The following is a 21038-nucleotide window of genomic DNA, read 5'->3' on the forward strand; positions in this document are numbered from 1 at the left end:
CAAGACCTAACTCAGAAGAGGAACTGAACATGCACTTCACAGAAGAAGAAATATGAATGGTCAAAAAATGTATGAGAAAATGTTCAACATCTCTAGCAATTAGAGAAATGCAAATTAAAACTACACTGAGGTTTCATCTTGCTCTAGTCAGAATGGCAATTATCAAGAATACAAGTAACAACGATGTGGGAAAAAAGGTACACTCATGTTACTGGTGGGACTGTAAAGTGGTGTGCAACCACTCTGGAAAGCAGTATAGAGATTCCTCAGAAAACTTGGAATGGGACCACCATTTGACCAGCTATCCCACTCCTCGGTGTATACCCAAAGGTCTTAAAATCAGCATACTACAGTGATGCAGCCACATCAATGTTTAAAGTAGCCCAATTCACAATAGCCAAGCTACGAAACGAAACTAGGTGCCCTTCAACAGATGAATGGGTAAATAAAATGTGATGCGTGCGCACGCGCGCGCGCGCGCGCGCACACACACACACACACACACACACAGGAATATTACACAGCCATACAGAAGAATGGAATTATGTAGTTTGTCAGTAAATGGATGGATCTGGAGAATATCATGCTAAGTGAAATAAACCAATCCTAAAAAAACCAAAGACGAAATGTTTTCTCTGATATGCTAATGCTAACACACAATAAGTGGGGGAGGAGGGAAGGATAGAAGTTCATTCAGTTAGAAGGGGAATGAAGGGACAGAGAGTGGGAATAGGAGATAGTAGAATGAATTGGACATAACTTTCCTATGTTCATATATGAATACACTACCAGTGTAATTACATCATGTACAACCACAAGAATGGGAATTTATACTCCATGTATGTATGAGTCAAAATACACTGTTGCTGGGTGCAGTGGTGCACATCTATAATCCCAGCAGCTTGGACGGCTGAGACAGGAGGATCATGAGTTCAAAGCCAGCCTTAGCAAAAGCAAGGTGCTAAGCAATTCTAAATAAAATACAAAATAGGGCTGTGGATGTGACTAAGCAGTTGATGCCCCTGAGTTCAATCTCCGGTACCAAACAAATGAACAAACAAAAAACACTGTCAGAACTGTTGAAAGCCAAAGGAAACAGAGTATGTGTCACTCCCTTATAAACTATAAAGTGATTTACAAATATCCCTCATAATTGAATGAGTCATCAAATGAAAAATAATTCTAAAAAAAAATCACAGTCAACCTTTTTCCATCTAAATTATTCGGACTAATCTTACTACTCTGCACATGTCAAATAAGGGCATAAACATAGGTTGCTATCTGGATATTTGATATCAACCCACTCTTCCTGCTAACAGACCTTCTCTTCTTTGAAGATTTTTTGTAGGTAGTGGCCACAAAACATAACGGGCCACATTCCCCTCCCTCTGCTGGACCCCATTACCACAGCCTAACAAGAGGATGGACCAGAGTTCATGTACATTATTCTTCAGTGGCCAGCATGGCCTGGACAGTGCCTGGGGCCTCCCACTGTGCAGAACAAGGACCTTGACTCACGCCCCAGGCATCTGTCAACTCTTCCGATCTGAGCTTAACCATAGACACAAGCCAAGCAATTAAACAGTATCTGTCTTGAGAATCTCCCAATTTCCTTCATTCCAATCCTTCACGAATCCTCTCAACATCCCTGAGACAGTGGAAAGCAGACGTAGTTTCCCAGCTTGTCAGCAAGCAGGTGTGTGGGGAAGGAATTAGCCAGTCCACAAGGACACACCAGACCAAACTGAACCTGTATGGAAGTTGCCCTGGGCACCCGCAACTGACCAGGACTGCTTAGCCCTCTCTCTGCCTAAAAACAGAGCCCCTCCCTGTCCCTGGAGGGCCAAAAGATGTGCCATTTTAACTATCAGAGATTAGAGACTAGGTCCTTTGTATTTCCTAGTATTAAATGACCTTCTTTAAGATGTAAAGAGCTTTGGAAGAGGGGCCTTGCAACTTCATTGTTACCTAAGCTGATGACTCACAATGGGAAAGAGAGCCCTCCCCTAAAAATGACAGACCTGGAATCAGAATCCATTCCTCTCCCACTGTCAAGTCCAGACATGCCCTTTCCATTTTGCCACACTTGATCCCCAGAGTTGAGGAGGATACCGGTCAAGAACATTAATTAAGTCTCCTCTCTGAAACTCCTCCGTGTACTGGAACACAACCTCCTGAGAAACAGATTTTTGCTTCAGGTGCTTTTCTGCTAGTTTCCTTTTTCCTGTTTTATAGGCTCCTCATCAGGAATTCCTGTTTGTCATTGAGCAGTTCAAAGGACAAAAATCTTGCCTGACAGCTCCAGCAATGCGAGGTAGCAAAAAGACAACAGGAAGACTGATCCCCAGATGTAGCAAAAGCCAAAATGAGTCCAGTGCCACTGTTGTCCCCTCCCAACAAAGCTATCTTATAAGTGTTACTTTTGACTCATGCCCAGTTGACCTACTTACAAGATGATTCCAAACAAGGCCCAGTCTCTGAGTGCTGCAGACCAGCTTTGGAAACAAAAGTATTTTCCTTCTCTTCACCATTTTATTTTGGCTCACTATATTACCCAAGCTGAGCTCGAACTCCTAGTTGAAAAGCAATGAATGTTTGAATTCTCCCAAATCAAAGCATGCTTGAATTTTTATTCAGGTCTTTAAGATAAAACAAGTGTTTCCAAATAGTCTGATATTTGGCACTGATTTGGGCCACTTATTCCTATTTTTTTTTTGACTAAGGAAGTTATCAATGACAAAAGGTAGGAATGGGACTAATTGTAGAGCCTGTTGTGTCTTAGTCTTTAAATTCTGCCTTTAAGATATATAATCAGTGAAAGAGCAAGTGTTTTAAAATGATCTGTAGTGCAAAACCTGAAATAGTCAGATGCATTAGATAATTCCTTTGCTGTAAAATAGCCTTCAAATTTGATCCTTAAGAAGGGGCCTCTGTGTTTGAAACAGAAGCCTTGTTTATGACCCCCAGATTCCCCAAAATTATTGGCTCAATTTTGCATTCATGTGACTATATACATGAGGATCCATCTCTTTCAGTAGATTTTCAGAAAGGTTTTTTACCCTATAATTTTAAAAGCCTCTGGTTTGGAGGAAATTGTGTAATACCAAGAGATAACTCATTTTTACAGTCTTACTACCATGTCTAGGCCAGACGACTCATACCCCTTTCCCTCTTTCTTTGCTCTCTTTTCTTCCCTACCATAGGCCCAAAGAGATGGTAACTGAAAGTCTAATTATGGTTTTCATTCATTTTATTATAGAAGATGTGGTTCACTAAACCTCCCTAAGTTTTCAGGTGGATTTTCTCCTCCCAGAAAGACTTGTCTTCCTGATGACCCAGGCTCAGAAAACAAAAACTCCTTGCTGTCAATTAGATCACCTGCTCTGGAGGAAGTCAGTTGTCATATTGTGAGAATTTTTAAGCAATTATGGAGGAAAAGTCCATTTGGAGAAGGACTGAGGTCTCCTACCAACAGGCAATACCCAATTGCTAGCCCTCTTTGTTCCCCATCTTGGAAGGGAACTTCCGTCCCCATTGCAGCCATCAGATGACCACCAGCATCTTAATTACAACCTGTAAGAAATGCTGAGCAGAACCTGTCAGCTAAGTCATTCCCAAATTCTTGACTCACAGAAGCTGTGATGTACTAAAAGTTTACTGTAATTTTAAAGCACAAGGTTTTGCAAAACTAATTCATTCAATATATGTGCCAGCTCTGAGGTTTTTCTGAAGGAGGGGTGATGACTTTGGCTTGAACATGTTAATTTAAGATACCATCTAAGGGGAGATTTTGAGTAAATGGTTATACATAAATGTCTTAATCTCAGAGGAGGGCCGGGCAAGAGATTTAAATCTGGGAGTCCTGAGTATATGGATGGTATTTGAGACTAAGGAAGAATGTAAAGAATCAAAAGGGAGGAGAGCATGCATTAGAAGCTTCTGGGAGGAAGTGATAACTGAACTAAATTTTTATATGTGAATAGGAATGAGCCTGGAGAAGGGGCTAGGATGTGAGCAGGCAGAGAATTCCGAGGCCTTCAAGAAGTCAGGGTATAAATGAATTACTTGTGGAAAAAAAGAGTATCCATTCAATCTGAAGCTATGTGCACTTCTAAGTATCTCCTACCTGCTAACTTCTCAGTCCATACATGCACCCACCCCCTTCCAAAGACAATCCCTGGTATTATGTTAAAGAATAAATGAAATTACTGATTAAATGTGAACATGATATTTGTGATTAATAAAGGACATGAATGCAGCAAAAAGTTCATTTTGAAAATAGAAAAATTAGAATTAGCAATAACCAAGAAATTTGTAACAGACATTCTTTCTCAAACCAGGTGGTTTGAGAAATAAGTATTTCCACTCAGCTGACTCTCACATCTCTGTTTATGTGTTCTGGTTGCTGCTACAGTGAATTTATGGTATAAATAAATCTGATATTTATGTATGCAATTATATATATATATATGGCATAGAGAATACCAGGAAAGATTTCAGATATGAGTTAGATTCTCAGAATCAAATAAGAAATAGAAAGGTAAGAATCAGAAAAAAAAATGAATAGATATTTACAGGTACTTTCTGCTATTAGATTAGCCCAAATGGCAAGGGTCTATGTACACAATTCTTGTATTCAATAGAAAAAGGGAATATGTTTTCTCCTCTGGCCACAGGCATGTGAGAAAGGATTAACTCAGCTACCTGACTTCTGAAATTTAATGGATGTATTTATGGAGGAATATTAGAGGTGACTGGTCTTGATTCAAAAATGCAAAGTTTCCTAGACCTGGACTATGTTTTCAAAAATTCAAGATGCATTTAGCAAAGCAAGGAAAAATAAATTCAGGCTGCTAGCTTGGCAGCTGGTCTGGATACAGTATTTTGCTCTGTTTACTCTGTCAGGAAGCCAGTTCCATTTGATTAAATTCTGAAATTAGAATGCATGCACTCTGGAAGATACCAAGCAGCTTCATGCTTTTACCCGTATGGAAAATGTGATTAAGGAAATGAACTCGACGGCTGTAGCATCAGAAGAGATCAATGCAACAGCTGTATTCAACCAGGCTCAATGGGCTAGACCTTTACTTTATTAAAATGGATGGCTTTAGCATAGAAACTGTGTCCACATCACAGAACTGCCATATTGCTCTGAACTCAGGCCGAGAAAGAGCCAAGTGGAACTGCCATCAAATATTATGGCAGCGGTGCAAATGCAGATCCACTCTCACACCACAAAGCTAAAATTAAGCCAAAAGGAGAGATAATTAAGGAATTTATATGCACAGTCTTCCTACACCAGCATATTGGATTATTTTCAAAATTTCTGGTATATCCTGAATTGGCCAGCTCTCCAGAATCTGCCTCCCACTCCCGCCTCAAAAAGATCTTGAAATTCTCTGTGGGGTGGCAATACCTTTGCTTTGCCTAAAATGAAGTAGACTATGAATAATAATTTACATGGGAAATATTGTCAGAAGCCAGATATGACCAGATAACCCACAGAAACACCTGTGTTTATTTACCTAGTTAGACAGAAAGGGAGGATTTTATTGGCAAACACTTAAATTGGCACCTACGATTGCCAAGTCTTCATTTTGGCCATATAGGCTTGTTAATAAGTTAAAGATGAAGTGAAATTGAGGTGTTATTGTCTTACCTGTGAAGAGCAGAAGATGCGAAGGGGGTGTTACCTCAGAGATGGCTGCAGTGGAGGATAACCCAGACAAGACTTTCCAGAATAGAAGTACATAGTCAAGGACAACCTATTCTAGGATGTGATCCTTGGGGCTTCATACATTAAGGAGGTGTTTGCAAGGGCCTGCAGATATGATCAGATTTTCTGGATCTGTTTCATGGTAGCCACACTCGCAAGAAACTGGTACATAAATCAGAAAAAATGCTCAAAACCATGGGACCTGGAATGGTCACAGGAGCTGAGCGCAGTCTCTCTTCAGACATGCTAGACGTTTGTTTGGTTAACTTGGAGCCAGGGCAAGAAAGGCTGATGAATCTCATTTGCTGGCTCTGCCTCCGTCTCTGCAGATTAGATGATATTCTTAACAACAACACACTCTTTCTTCCACAGGAGAAAACCTGGCAAATTCCAAAATATGGTATTGCCTTTTTAGAATTACTAGGAAGACTTATCTTTCCTGTTAATACAGACTTTGGGTTTTTTGCTTGTTTATCTTTCAACTTTGTTGAAATATAATTTATGTACAATAAATTCATCCATTTAAGTGTATGATTTGATAAGTTTTCACTGTTGTATATGCTCATTTAATGATCATCACAATTAAATAGAGAACATTTTCATCACACCTCAAAAAATTCCTTTGTGTCCCTTCCCAATCAATCTCCATCCCCAAGCAACCACACACATACACACACACACACACACACACACACACACACACACACACAGAATATAATACATAGAATTTCATATCCAGTTTTTGTCACATATAACATAAATGTCATTATAATACATTTAACATTCGCATTACTGGGCTGGGGATGTAGCTCAGTGGGAGAGCACTTGCCAACCCTGTGTGAGGCCCTGGGTTCAATTTCCAGCCTGTAACAAAAGGTTCACATTACTAACATTTTTCAAAGACATTTGAATGGCTACCTGGGATGTTAACTTGAATCAGGGTTGTAAGCTCAAATGACTTCAGGGGCCAGGCAGGTAGCTGAACTATATGATATGAATTAGCATAAGGCAGTGGGGGGGTTGTGGTTACTGAAAATGGACATCCCACCAAAAGGCATTCACATTTAGTTTAATTTTAAAGTTGTGCTGGCAAAATTGAGTGGAGAAAATAAGCAAGTCACAGAAGAGTACATGCAGTATAATATCATCTATATTGTTTTAAGACAGGTAAAACAATTTGATATTACACTTAGGAATATCCACATAGTGAAAGTGAATTTTTTTTTTAAAATCAAGCATGGGAATGCAAAACACCAGCCTGAGGAGAGTAATCATGTCTGGCAGGAAGAAATGTGAGCAGGTTATCCAAGTGAGTTAAACAGAAGGCACTTAAAGTGTGAGATGGTATTTTATTTAAATTGGGAGGTGAGTATATGGGTATTGTTTGTATTTTATTTATACTGTTTTGTGCATATTAAATATATTGTAATACATCTTTTTAAGAAAAAAATAACTTTCAGGCAAAACAAATCCCATGCTGGATTTGGCTGCTGGCTATCCTAGCCCAATAAATAGTATTGCATAGTCACCAACTGAATAAGCTCTGAAGCCAAGATGCCTGATCAAATTTGAATTCTTGCTTTACCACTAAATAGTTTTGTGCCTTTGGGTAGTTTAGCAGAGAATTACTAACATTCTCTGCAAACTAAAGCCCAAAGGCTAAACATAGTCCTTTGCCAGGTTTTTTTTTTTTGTAAACCCTCCAGCTAAGAATGGTTTGTATCTTTTTAAGTGTTTGGAAGAACTGCCCTCAACCACAAACTGCTAATGGCTTTGGAAATTAGTTTTAGCTGCAGGCCTGATAATGTTTATCTAACCTAAAATCAGAAGGTAAAATGGCACTCATGTGCCAAACGTATATGGTAGTAACATGACTTCAACAGCAACTAGTTGTTTGAACCGCAAGCAATCTTTAGACTGTAAAAAGTGAAAAGAAGCAAGAACTGCATACCTATACAGCTTTGCAGTCAATGTATATTCTGCACTCAAACAAGAGTTCTAACAGTGTCCCCTGGGCCTAGATGTAAGTTGAAAGAACATTTTCATATTTCAAAATCCTTTAACTGTGCAATTGAGGAGCTTCCACCTAAACTTCAATTGGAAGCAATTAATCTGAAATGTAATGACATGCTAAAAGGCAACTATCAAGAGAAGAGTTTAATAGAATTGTATAAATGCCTTCCAAGCGATGAATATGCTCAATTAAAACCATATGCTTGTGGATTCTTATCAGTATTTGGCAGTGTCTATCTGTATGAAAAGAAAATTTCGAAGATGAAATACATAAAATCTCATTCAAATTCAACATTAACAGATGAGCATATGCTGTTGATTGTGATGTAAAGAACAAAACTTTGAACTCCAGTTAAGTGAAATGTCCCGGCCCCCATATCATTTTCTCCTTAGTATGAAAATACTCAATTATTCTTATATTTTGAGTTTGATCAGAATAAATTTTATGAAATTTTTTTCTCTCTTGTTATATGAATACCTGCACACCCTCGATTTTGTCTCTTGGATCATATCTAAAATATTTACCACCTGGTTCTTTGCAGAAAATGCTTACTAACCCCAGTCATAGAACAATTCTGAGGGTTAGATGAAGCAATCCTTGTGAAATGGTTGGTAGCAACCCGATATATAGCAAGCATTCTTTTTTTTTCTTTATCCACCGTCTATTTTGGACATACATTTCCATGGTCTTTAAAAATTATTATATGCATAAATTTTTGTCTGCACCTTGGATTAGGATCTAACTTCTAATAATAAGGAAAGCTGATAAACATTTAAGCAAAATTTATTTTTCTTACCATGTAATGCTTATCTGCCCAGGAAACTAGGTAATTTTTAGAACAAAGAGACTACATAATTCCTGCCCTTGGCTTCCTAGAATGTTTCAATTTTTTTTATATTGATTCTAAGGAGGGATAAACAGTCTGAGAAGTTTATTCATTCATTCAACAAGCGCTCAATAAATATCTGTTCTTTTGACTCTTAATAAGTACAAATGAAGATAAATTTAAGCCAGATGCAGCTTAAATATAATCCCAGCAATTTGGGAGGTCGAGGCAGGAGGATTGTGAGTTCAAACACAGCCTCAGCAACTTAGCAAGGTCCTAAGCAATTTACTGAGACCCTATCTCAGACAAAATATAAAGGAACTGAGGATATGGCTCAATCAGTGGTTAAGTGCCCCTGGGTTCAATCCCTGGTACAAAAAAAGAAAAAAAGAAAAGAAAAGATAAATTTAGAAATAATATCTGCCCTCAGAAAACTTTACTGTATTAGAGGAGATAAAACATAGATTATATCTCTATCTTGGGAGCTGGGTGTGAAGCTTCACCAACCTCCCCCACCCAAATACTTGAACAGAGAAGGAGAGGAAAGCTCCAAGAAAAAGAAAAACCAAGGTGCTGGTAGATGGAAGGTGAACAATTGCTAGGTAACAAAATATCAGATGTTTGCCACACTTTCCCAGGCCTGTAAGTTAGTATAGGACATTTTCTTGCTTAGTCTTATTAAAATGCCACTGTTCTTTGTAATAATAATAATAATAATAATAATAATAATAATAAAAGTCTTAACTACTCTAGATGGATAAAAATTTAAGTGGTCAAAAAATGAAAAGGACAAGATATTTAGTTAAGGGGACTAGAATAGGCATAGACTAAAGGTAAATAGAGCAGAAACTGAGGAAGACGCCAGGCGCTCAGCCAGACCGGAGGAGGAAGTCCGGCCCCACCCCGAGTGCTAGTCCGGAAGAAGACCATCAACCCTTAAAACCCATCAAAGGGGGTGTGACTACCAGCATGGTTCTGGGGCTGATCCAGGTACCCGGTTTCCAACTCCCCCACCCATAGCTGCGATAACTCAACATATTTCCCATAAGCTTTTGGGGGTTGTAGCTATCAACACAAAACAACAACTGTACAGACACCTGGTTTCTACCTCAGAGACTAGAGTAGGGAAGATACAGGTGGAAGCTCATTTCTTTTCATACTGGCTATACCCACCACCCTGAATACAGAGGCTCAAGCTAGGAATAGACAACGCCACCTACTGGAAGCAAGGAAAACAGTGTTCTGAGAGACTTTTTTTTTTCTCTTTATCTTTTCTTCTCCCTCTTCCACAACTTCAGCATATGTAAAACCAAGAACTATGCATGAACAACCGAATTACCAAAGTAATATAATATAGAGGAATTGCATATACCCCACCTCCCCCCCATTTTTTTTCTTTATTTCTATCTTACTTCGCTTTTCCTTCTCTTATTTCTCTTTTCTTCCTTCTTATTTTTTTTCTTTTTTTTTAATTCGTATTCTCTCTATCAAACTTTCAACCTCCTAACTTTTGCTATCTCTACATAGGGTAACTATCTAAATAGATAGGAGGTTGAGTCGATACATTCTTCCATAAATTACCAGTCTAGTGGTTAGAGTTCTCCAAAGGTGCTAAGTTAGTTTAACCTCATATCCTCACTCCTTTCCCTCTAAGTATAACATCCTTTGTCTGAAATTAAGTTTTCTATATGCCACCAGATATGGTACACCTTTTATGAAATTAATGAATATATTCTTAAGTAATAATTAAAACCAATATCTATAGTCTTAGAATCTAACTATAAGAGTATTAATAATGAAAACTTGTGCTTAGATAATGTACTGTTGATATGGGGATCTGTTAACATTGTCTTTCTCTTCAAAAGAGGGATTTTGGAGCTATACAAGAACAATACAAATATATAAGGGGAAAAACATTAGCACAACAGTTTCACAAAGCTAGAAAGAATCAAGAGCAGTATGAAAAGACAAGGAAAGAAAGGACCACAAACAATACAGGTCAATTCAACATTAGATGAGATAATATCTGCAGCTGATGGAATGTCAGACAAAGAGTTCAGGATATACATGCTTCAGATGATCTGGAGTCTCAAGGAAGACATTATACATCAAATTCAGACAATGAAAAATCACTTTGACAATGAATTACATAAACAAATCCAAGAAGCAAAAGATCAACTCTATAGGGAGATAGAGGATATAAAAAACAAACAAAGAGAAATCCTGGAAATGCAGGAAACAATAAACCAAATTAAAAACTCAATGAAAGTATTACCAGCAGAGCAGAACACTTAGAAGATAGAACTTCAGACAATGAAGACAAAGTTTTTCAACTTGAAAAGAACATAGACAGCTCAGCAAGAATGTTAACAAATCATGAGCAGAACATACAAGAATTATGGGATAACATCAAGAAACCAAACCAAAGAGTTATTGGGATACAAGAGGGTACAGAGGTCCAAACCAAGGGAATGAGCAATCTATTCAATGAAATAATACTAGAAAACTTCCCAGACTTAAAGAATGAAAAAGAAATCCAAATACTAGAAGCCTACAGGACACCGAATGTACAAAATCATAAGAGATCCACACATAATAATGAAGATGCTCAACATACAGAATAAGGAGAGAATCTTAAAAGCCACAAGACAGAGGAAGCAGATTACATTTAGGGGTAAACCAATCAGGATAACTGCTGATCTTTCAACACAGACTCTGAAAGCTAGAAGATCCTGGAACAACATATTTCAAACGCTGAAAGAAAAAGGGTTCCAACCAAGAATCATGTATCCAGCGAAATTAAGCTTCAGGATTGAAGATGAAATAAAAATCTTCCATGAAAAACAAAAGTTAAAAGAATTTGCAGCTAGAAAACCAGCTCTTAAAAACATCCTTGGCAAAACATTACAGGAAGAGGAGATGAAAAATAACAATGAAAACCAACAGCGGGAGGTACTACAGTAAAGGAAAAACTAAGCATAGATGAAAAACAAATCATGCTAAGTATCACACATAACCAAATATGGCTGGAAATACAAACCATATCTCAATAGTAACTCTAAATGTTAATAAAAGACATAGGCATATGCTGCCTACAGGAGACTCATCTGATAGGAAAAGACAGACATACACAGACTGAAGGTGAAAGGTTGGGAAAAATCATATCACTCATATGGACCCGGAAGCAAGCAGGGGTGTCCATACTTGTATCAAATAAAATAGACTTCAAGCAAAGTTAATCAAAAGGGATCAACAAGGACACTACATACTGCTCAAGGGAACCATACAACAACAAGACTTGACAATCATTAATATATATGCCCCCAAACAATGGTGCAGCTACATTCATCAAACAAACTCTTCTCAAGTTCAAGAGTCAAATAGACCACAACACAATAATTATGGAAGATTTTAACACACCTCTCTCACCACTGGACAGATCGTCCAAACAAAAGTTGAATAAAGAAACCATAGAGCTCAATAATACAATTAATAATTTAGACTTAATTGATATATACAGAATATACCACCCAACATCAAGCAGATACACTTTCTTCTCAGCAGAACATGGATCCTTCTCAAAAATAGACCATATATTATGTCACAGGGCAAATCTTAGCAATTACAAAGGAGTAGAGATACTACCATGCATTTTATCTGATCATAATGGAATGAAATTGGAAATCAATAATAAAATGAGAAAGAAAAATCCTACATCACATGGAGATTAAAAAATATGCTACTGAATAAACAAAGGGTTACAGAAGACATCAAAGAGGAAATTAAAAAATTCTTAGAGGTAAACGGAAACTTAGACACAACATATCGAAATATCTGGGACACTATGAAAGCAGTACTAAGAGGAAAATTCATTTCATGGAGTTCATTCTTTAAAAGAAAGGAAAGCCAACAAATAAATGACCTCACACTACACCTCGAAACCTTAGAAAAAGAAGAAGAAATCAGCATCAAATACAGTAGAAGGCAAGAAATAATTAAAATTAGAGCTAAAATCAATGAAATTGAAACAAAAGAAACAATCAAAAAATTGACAAAACTAAAAGTTGGTTCTTTCAAAAAATAAATAAGATTGATAGACCACTAGCCATGCTAACAAAGAGAAGAAGAGAGAGAACCCAAATTACTAGCTTATGGGATGAAAAAGGCAACATCACAACAGACAACTCAGAAATACAGAAGATAATTAGAAATTGTTTTGAAACCCTATACTCTAATAAAATAGAAGATAGTGATGGCATCGATAAATTCCTTAAGACATATGAACCACCCAGATTGAGTCAGGAAGATATAAACAACCTAAACAGACCAATATCAAGTGAGGAAATAGAAGAAGCCATCAAAAGACTACCAACCAAGAAAAGCCCAGGACCGGATGGATATACAGCAGAGTTTTACAAGAACTTTAAAGAAGAACTAATACCAATACTCCACAATCTATTTCAGGAGATAGAAAAAGAGGGAGAACTTCCAAATTCATTCTATGAGGTCAATATCACCCTGATTCCCAAACCAGATAAAGACACCTCAAAGAAAGAAAACTACAGACCAATATCCCTAATGAATTTAGATGCAAAAATCCTCAATAAAATTCTGGCAAATCAGACACAAAAACATATCAAAAAGATCGTGCACCATGATCAAGTAGGATTTATCCCTGGGATGTAAGGCTGGTTCAATATACAGAAATCAATAAACGTTTTCACCACATCAATAGACTTAAAGAATCATATGATCATCTCGATAGACACAGAAAAAGCATTCGACAAAGTACAGCATCCCTTTATGTTCAAAACATTAGAAAAACTAGGGATAACAGGAACTTACCTCAACATTGTAAAAGCTATATATGCTAAGCCTCAGGCTAGCATCATTCTAAATGGAAAAAAACTGAAGGCATTCCCTCTAAAATCTGGAACAAGACAGGGATGCCCTCTCTCACCACTTCTATTCAATATAGTTCTCGAAATACTGGCCAGAGCAATTAGACAGACAAAAGAAATTAAAGGCATTAAGATAGAAAAAGAAAAACTTAAATTATCACTATTTGCAGATGATATGATTTTATACCTAGAAGACCCAAAAGGGTCTACAAAGAAACTATTAGAGCTAATAAATGAATTCAGCAAAGTGGCAGGATATAAAATCAACACGCATAAATCAAAGGCATTCCTGTATATCAGCGACAAAACTTCTGAACTGGAAATGAGGAAAACCACCCCATTCACAATATCCTCAAAAAAAAATGAAATACTTGGGAATCAACCTAACAAAAGAGGTGAAAGATTTATACAATGAAAACTACAGGACCCTAAAGAGAGAAATAGAAAAAGATCTTAGAAGATGGAAAAATATACCCTGTTCATGGATAGGCAGAACTAACATCATCAAAATGGTGATATTACCAAAAGTTCTTTATAGGTTCAATGCAATGCCAATGGCATTTCTTATAGAAATAGATAAAGCAATCATGAAATTTATATGGAAAAATAAGAGACCCAGAATAGCAAAAGCAATTCTAAGCAGGAAGTGTGAATCAGGAGGTGTAGCGATACCAGATTTGAAACTGTACTACAAAGCAATAGTAACAAAAACAGCATGGTACTGGTACCAAAACAGGCGGGTGGACCAATGGTATAGAATAGAGGACACAGAGACCAATCCACAAAATTACAACTATCTTATATTCGATAAAGGGGCTAAAAGCATGCAATGGAGGAAGGATAGCATCTTCAACAAATGGTGCTGGGAAAACTGGAAATCCATATGCAACAAAATGAAACTGAATCCCCTTCTCTCGCCATGCACAAAAGTTAACTCAAAATGGATCAAGGAGCTTGATATCAAATCAGAGACTACGCGTCTGATAGAAGAAAAGGTTGGCTCCGATCTACATATTGTGGGGTCAGGCTCCAAATTCCTTAATAGGACACCCATAGCACAAGAGTTAATAACAAGAATCAACAAATAGGACTTACTTAAACTAAAAAGTTTTTTCTCAGCAAGAGAAATAATAAGAGAGGTAAACAGGGAGCCTACATCATGGGAACAAATGTTTACTCCTCACACTTCAGATAGAGCCCTAATATCCAGAGTATACAAAGAACTCAAAAAATTAAACAATAAGAAAACAAATATCCCAATCAACAAATGGGCCAAAGACCTGAACAGACACTTCTCAGAGGAGGACATACAATCAATCAACAAGTACATGAAAAAATGCTCACCATCTCTAGCAGTCAGAGAAATGCAAATCAAAACCACCCTAAGATACCATCTCACTCCAGTAAGATGGGCAGCCATTAGGAAGTCAAACAACAACAAGGGCTGGCGAGGATGTGGAGAAAAGGGTACACTTGTACTTTGCTGGTGGGACTGCAAATTGGTGTGGCCAATTTGGAAAGCAGTATGGAGATTCCTGGGAAAGCTGGGAATGGAACCACCATTTGACCCAGCTATTGCCCTTCTCAGACTATTCCCTGAAGACCTTAAAAGAGCGTACTACAGGGATAGTGCCACATTGATGTTCATAGCAGCACAATTCACAATAGCTAGACTGTGGAACCAACTCCGATGCCCCTCAAGAGATGAATGGATAAAAAAAAATGTGGCATTTATACACAATGGAGTACTACGCAGAACTAAAAAATGACAAAATCATGGAATTTGCAGGGAAATGGATGGCATTAGAGCAGATTATGCTAAGTGAAGCTAGCCAATCCCTAAAAAACAAATGCCAAATGTCTTCTTTGATATAATCAGAGCAACCAAGAACAGAGCAGGGAGGAAGAGCAGGAGGAAAAGATTAACATTAAATAGAGTCATGAGGTGGGAGGGAAAGGGAGAGAAAAGGGAAATTGTATGGAAATGGAAGGAGACCCTCATTGTTATACAAAATTACATATAAGAGGTTGTGAGGGGAATGAGGAAAAAAATAAGGAGTGAAATGAATTACAGTAGATGGGGTAGAGAGAGAAGATGGGAGGGGAGGGGAGGGGGTATAGTAGAGAATAGGAAAGGTAGCAGAATACAACAGTTACTATTATGGCATTATGTAAAAATGTGGATGTGTAACTGATGTGATTCTGCAATCTTTGTAATGTTTTGAATAACCAATAAAAAAAAAAACTATTGTCACACAGTGAAAGACCATGGTATCAACAATAAAGATCTGCTGCCCACACCCTGAAAAAAAAATAGAGCAAAAACTGCCTGGAGGAATTATGGACACAGGCAAAGTCCAGCAAAGACACTTGGTCAGATTATGAAAAGTCTTTTTAAAAGACACACACACACACACACATACTCATACATATATGTATGAGTGTGTTAGCAAGTATTTATTTTTCATATTTTTACAAATACCTCATACATAATGGTGGGATTCATTGTAGCTCAAAGTCTTAAATGTCTGCTTATGGAATGTGCTTCAATGACTCTCAGGTTTCTGGGAAGCTGAAGGCAATATTTTTCTCCTCTGATATAGAAGTGCCTTTGGAAGTAGAAATGCTTTCAAATATTCCAGTGAAATAGGGGGTCTAGTAAACTATTACTTTTTAAAAAATTACTCTATTGCTTACTTGAGAAATAATCTCATATTCCAGGGGAAGTTCCAAATGAGGTTTCATTAGTAACAATATTGGTGTCGATGCTCAGTTCCTGGGGGATCTGCAGCAATCATGGATGGGTTCAGGTCTGGGCATATTATGCAAAAGAAGATGGTTTGAACCTTTTCAAACCATGAGTGAGGTGACCAACTAATTTGGCTAATTGTGTTCTGTGAGCTTAAAATATATATAAAAATATATTTCTAATATCTGAAAAGTTGGATCTCATTTAGTGGCAGTATTTCTAATTATGCTTCTGTAGAAAAGACCCTCCTCAGAGGGCTGTGGTTGTGGCTGTGGCTGTGGCTCAACAGTAGCACACTTTCCTGGCATGTGTGAGGCACTGGGTTCGATTCTCAGCACCACATACAAATAAGTAAAATAAAGATCTATCAACAACTAAAAAAAAAAAATGAAAAAAAAAGAAAGAAAAAACCCTCTTTAGGAAGAAAGTTGGTTATGTAAAAATTTTACATTTATATCACTTGTTAAATTTATTGTCCTGTGTCTTTTTCAAAGAAATACCTTGCATTTCTAGTGGATGTTTTCTATAACAGACTTTGGGAGACACTGGAGTAGTAACTATGTGATCAGGGATGTACTTTAAGTCATTCATCCAGGAGCTATTTACATTCTGGATAAAGAGGGGGAGAAACAGCATAGTAAATATATTTCCGGTGATGAAAATAATTATAGGATCATAGCATAAATACATCTTGAAGATGAACTGAGCAGAATTTTGCAACTGAATTGACATGGGCAACAAGGACAGGACATAGGCAGTAAGGATTCATAGGTATTGGAACTTAAACATTTCGTAGGGTAGGAAAATGGGGAAACTTATAGAAATTGGGAATATCAAGAGTTGTATCTTTGTTCAGATCTCTTTGTGGGATCTGGACAAATTCACTGAAGGAATGAAAGACTGTTTTGCTGGAAACAGTTGAGTATCCTGATTAGCACTTAGTCTTCCTTCTTGCAGGATTTTCCTCCCTCCTTTCTTCCAACTCATCCCTCTTAAAGTTTTACATACCACTAAATTTGACTACTGAAGGAAAATCTAATTTGTGTCCTTTTTTTTCTATATTTAAAACAGACATTCTTTTTAAGAGTTTTAGTGAAACTCTTAATAAGAATATCCTAATAGGAATCCACTTCAACAAATGCTAGGTAGTTGCTCAGAATGATGCAATAATTAGGGGGGGAAAAAAGAACAACAACAACAACAAAAAAAAAAACAGGCAGTTACAATGGCTTTTTAATTTTTTAATTCATTTATTTTAGAATGACAATATGTCATAATATATATCACTGATATTAAATGAAAATTCATTTTGTTCACTAATATGTGGATATATTTTTAATATGGTCTGCTCTTATAAAACTTTGTTTTTGCTTTGGGCAGTTTCACTGAAAGAGGCTTATAGTGGTTCCTGCTTTCACAATAAAGCCTTTGTGATTAGAAGAACAAGAATTTAGACAGCCATTGATTCAGACTTAAAATAATGAAGCATTTATGTGAACAAGGTTCTCCTCTTGCCAAGTAAACAAAATACAACAAACCACATCGTTTTATCCTTTTCTGGCACATCCACATTTCCTCAACCAAAGCCCTATTGCTGATGACCACAAGCCAGAACAAACAGAAATGAAGTCACTCCCTGTTGGTCCCCCTTTGCTCTTGTGCTCTTTGGGGTACTCTTAAGCCAGATTTTGTTCTTTTATTTACACGCATTAGCCCCTTCTCTGATTTAAGGAATATATTCCAAAGACAATTAATGCCAAATGATGTCCTAGGCGATGATTATATGAGCCAACTGATCTACCTGTTGCCTCTAATTAATAGCACTGTCATGATTTGCTGACAGAACCAATTTATGTACCATATATAATTTTTCTCTTATATCTCTACCAACTGAGCCATATCCCCAGCCCTCTTTTATATCTCAGTTCCCCATTTCCAATTTTAACAGTTTTTTAAAAGTATAAAATTATAGATTAAATGGGGACCAAAGAAGTCACCTAGTCCTGGTTTTCACTATGAGGAAAGCTTTGATAAAATCCCGACAAGATTTAGCCTCCATTTGAACTTTCTGGCAGTTAATTTTTTACCTTTTGAGATGGTATTTTCCATTATTAGACATTCTAAGTTTTAGGAAAGTCCTCCTTGCTTTCAGTTTTACTATTCTTCTCCAGCATATAGTACATAATTGGGATTCTTCTCTCAACTGTAACTTTCATAATGCTCAGCCTAAGGCAACCACTGTGCGCTGTAAAATAAGTTCTTTTTAGATTATCTGGAATAGTGCTATATGTTATCTTTGGAAAAACTGAGAAAATGGTCATTTGGATTATTTCCTTGCATGTTTCAGACAAGGAATTTTAGTTGAATGCTGAAAGACTATCATTTACTAGCTATATGATCTCAGAAAAATTCACTTCATTTCTTTTGGGCTGTCTCTCAGCAACAAAAATTACAAGTATAATATCCTTTTCATAGGTTGCCCTGCAAATCAAATAACATACATAACAACAGAGCAGAGACTTTATCTATCTTGTTCACTTCTTGATTCTAAGTGCCTAATGCAGACAGCAGTTAAGCACAGACTAAATCCTCAAATTCTTAAAAAAAAAAAAGACTAATAGCTCCTGGCATATTGCCTTGCATGTTACACTCAACAAAAGGTAGTCAATCATCCTTCCTATGACCTGGTTTCTAGATTTCTCCCTTTATTAATTATATTAATTATTCTTATGGAAGTTCTCCAGTTATATCTTAAGATGAGATTCTAACAAATTACTGTGTAGTGTGACAATTTTATTTGAACATAATTATTTGAAGGAAGTCTACACAAACAAGAATATACTGAGAAAATTTTTTAATTGCATTAAAAATGGCATTTAAAAGCTCACTTTCTCACCAGGTATGGTGGTGAACACCTGTAATTAAAGTGACTCAGGAGGATGGCAAGTTCAAAGCCAGCCTCAGCAACTTAGCAACACCATCTCAAAATAAAAAATAAGAAGGGTTGGGGATATAGCTCAGTGGTAAAGCTCTCATAGGTTCAACCCTCAGTACCAAAACAGAACAAAATATAAAATCCAAATAACAACTAACACACATTCTCCCAATAACATTCTTTAAACCTTGGGGAATACATGATTAAGAGAACAAGATATCAGCAAAGAACAATCAGCCAGACGAAGAATAGTGCAATAGTATGGGAAGCCATTGTAACCAATACTTATTTTTATTAGTGAACCTAATGAACAGTCCAATATAGTGATTATGCATTGATTTATTAGCCTCTCCATTAAGAATATACTCCTTGATCTAGATGTCAGGATTGCATAAAGCTCATCCACAGTGTTTATCACAGAGAAGATTCCCAAATATTTTTGTATGCTTGAAGGAGTAAAGGTAAGAAATTTCTAAGAAATATGAATAGATAACAAATGAGAGGAATCCGTAGGACTGATGTTCCAGCAGTCAGTTTTGCAACAGCAGATTCAGATTAAGGAGCTTGGATTGAAAGGAAACAAAATGAAAAATAGGAAAATTAATTTGGAGTCTTTGGCAAAGGAAATGCAAATCACCTTAATAACACTGAAGGTTTAGGTGTTGCGTTTTGTCTTTCAGTATGCAGAGTTGCGCGCCTATAATCCCAGTGGCCCAGTAAACTGAAGCAGGATAGGTGCCCGTCTCAGCAATTTAGGGGTAGGGTTAGGGTCTGGGTCTCAAAATAAAATATAAAAAGGGCAAGAGATGTGGCTAGGTGGTTAAGCCCCCCCTGGATTCAATCCTGGTACCAAAAATAAACAACAGCAACAACAAGAAAGAGAATATTGAAGATGTTAAGTGCTGGGGAAGAGATGAAAGGATAAGCTAGTCTAATAAAAACGATTATTTTTCACCAACACAAGTTAAAGAATCTGGGAATATGCCAGTTAAGGAGACTCGAATTATATTCTCAAAGTAGGGGAACTAGCTGGGTAAGGTCGTGGAAATCGGAGAATTCTGACTCCAAACAGTAATTGTGTAAACAAAAAGTGAATATTGTTGCTCGGGTTTGTAATTACCAAAGAAGAAAATCCTGTCTGTCTTCTTCCTGAGTTAACCATAGTAAAACGTGTGATAACATTAACAAACCCCTACATACTCAATTTTCTATTAAACAAAAGCGCATCTCTCTGAAAATAAAAATGCGGTTACACCAAGAAAGGATTTTAAAAGAGGACTTGTTTGCAAGCTAATTGAGGGGAGGCATTTGCTTTTAAACTGAAGTTCAAGCTGTAACATTTCCAAATGCCAGACGCTGTTGCAGCACACTTCTTCGGAGATCGAGTTTGACCCCACGGACTGGGTAAGGTGAGAATCTGGCTTGGCGGCTTCGGCTGCGGGTCTCCGGTTCCCTTCCCTTTGTAAGGCGGGTCGGGCTCAGGCCGCAGCGAGGCATTCGACGGCTCTGGGTCCGAATGCTAGGTCGAGCTGTCTGGCGAGGTGCAGGGCGAATCGCTCCAGCCCTGGCAGCGAGGGAACAGTCTCCAGAGAACATCGCCAACGCTCTGAGATCGCTGTGGGACGAGGGGTAAGCCACCCTGTTCCCTTGATCGCCGGCGGCCAGGGACACATAGTTCCGTGCCATTTTCAAACACTGCCTGCAGTGTTTACGGTATGTGGGTCGGTCAAGGCAGTCCTTTCGCAGAGCCGCAGATCAGTCTGGCCCCTCTCGGACGAGGGCACTAACTTTCCCGGAAGCCATAACCAACAACGCAACGCCCCAAGCAGCCGATTTAAGAAGGCCTCTCCTCTCGAGCATGCGCAGTCACCCGCCGCGTACGCCGACGCCGGTCGCG

General features: G+C 37.6%; 1 protein-coding gene across 1 annotated transcript; it reads right to left on the reverse strand.

The window, feature by feature from the left end:
- Nucleotides 1–20403: 20403 nt before the first annotated feature.
- Nucleotides 20404–21036, reverse strand: C4H11orf71 (chromosome 4 C11orf71 homolog). The gene has a single exon (XM_021732358.3). The coding sequence runs from the start codon at nt 20825–20827 to the stop codon at nt 20468–20470; it is 360 nt and encodes a 119-aa protein (XP_021588033.1). The 5' UTR covers nt 20828–21036; the 3' UTR covers nt 20404–20467.
- Between the last annotated feature and the right edge of the window lie 2 nt (nt 21037–21038).

Source organism: Ictidomys tridecemlineatus, chromosome 4, assembly GCF_052094955.1.
Source record: "Ictidomys tridecemlineatus isolate mIctTri1 chromosome 4, mIctTri1.hap1, whole genome shotgun sequence".
NCBI classification, from domain to species: Eukaryota; Metazoa; Chordata; class Mammalia; order Rodentia; family Sciuridae; genus Ictidomys; species Ictidomys tridecemlineatus.

What these genes read in the sequence shown, in the direction of transcription:
- C4H11orf71 (XM_021732358.3), bottom strand. Translation starts at nt 20,827, where the DNA reads ATGGCACGGAACTATGTGTCCCTGGCCGCCGGCGATCAAGGGAACAGG.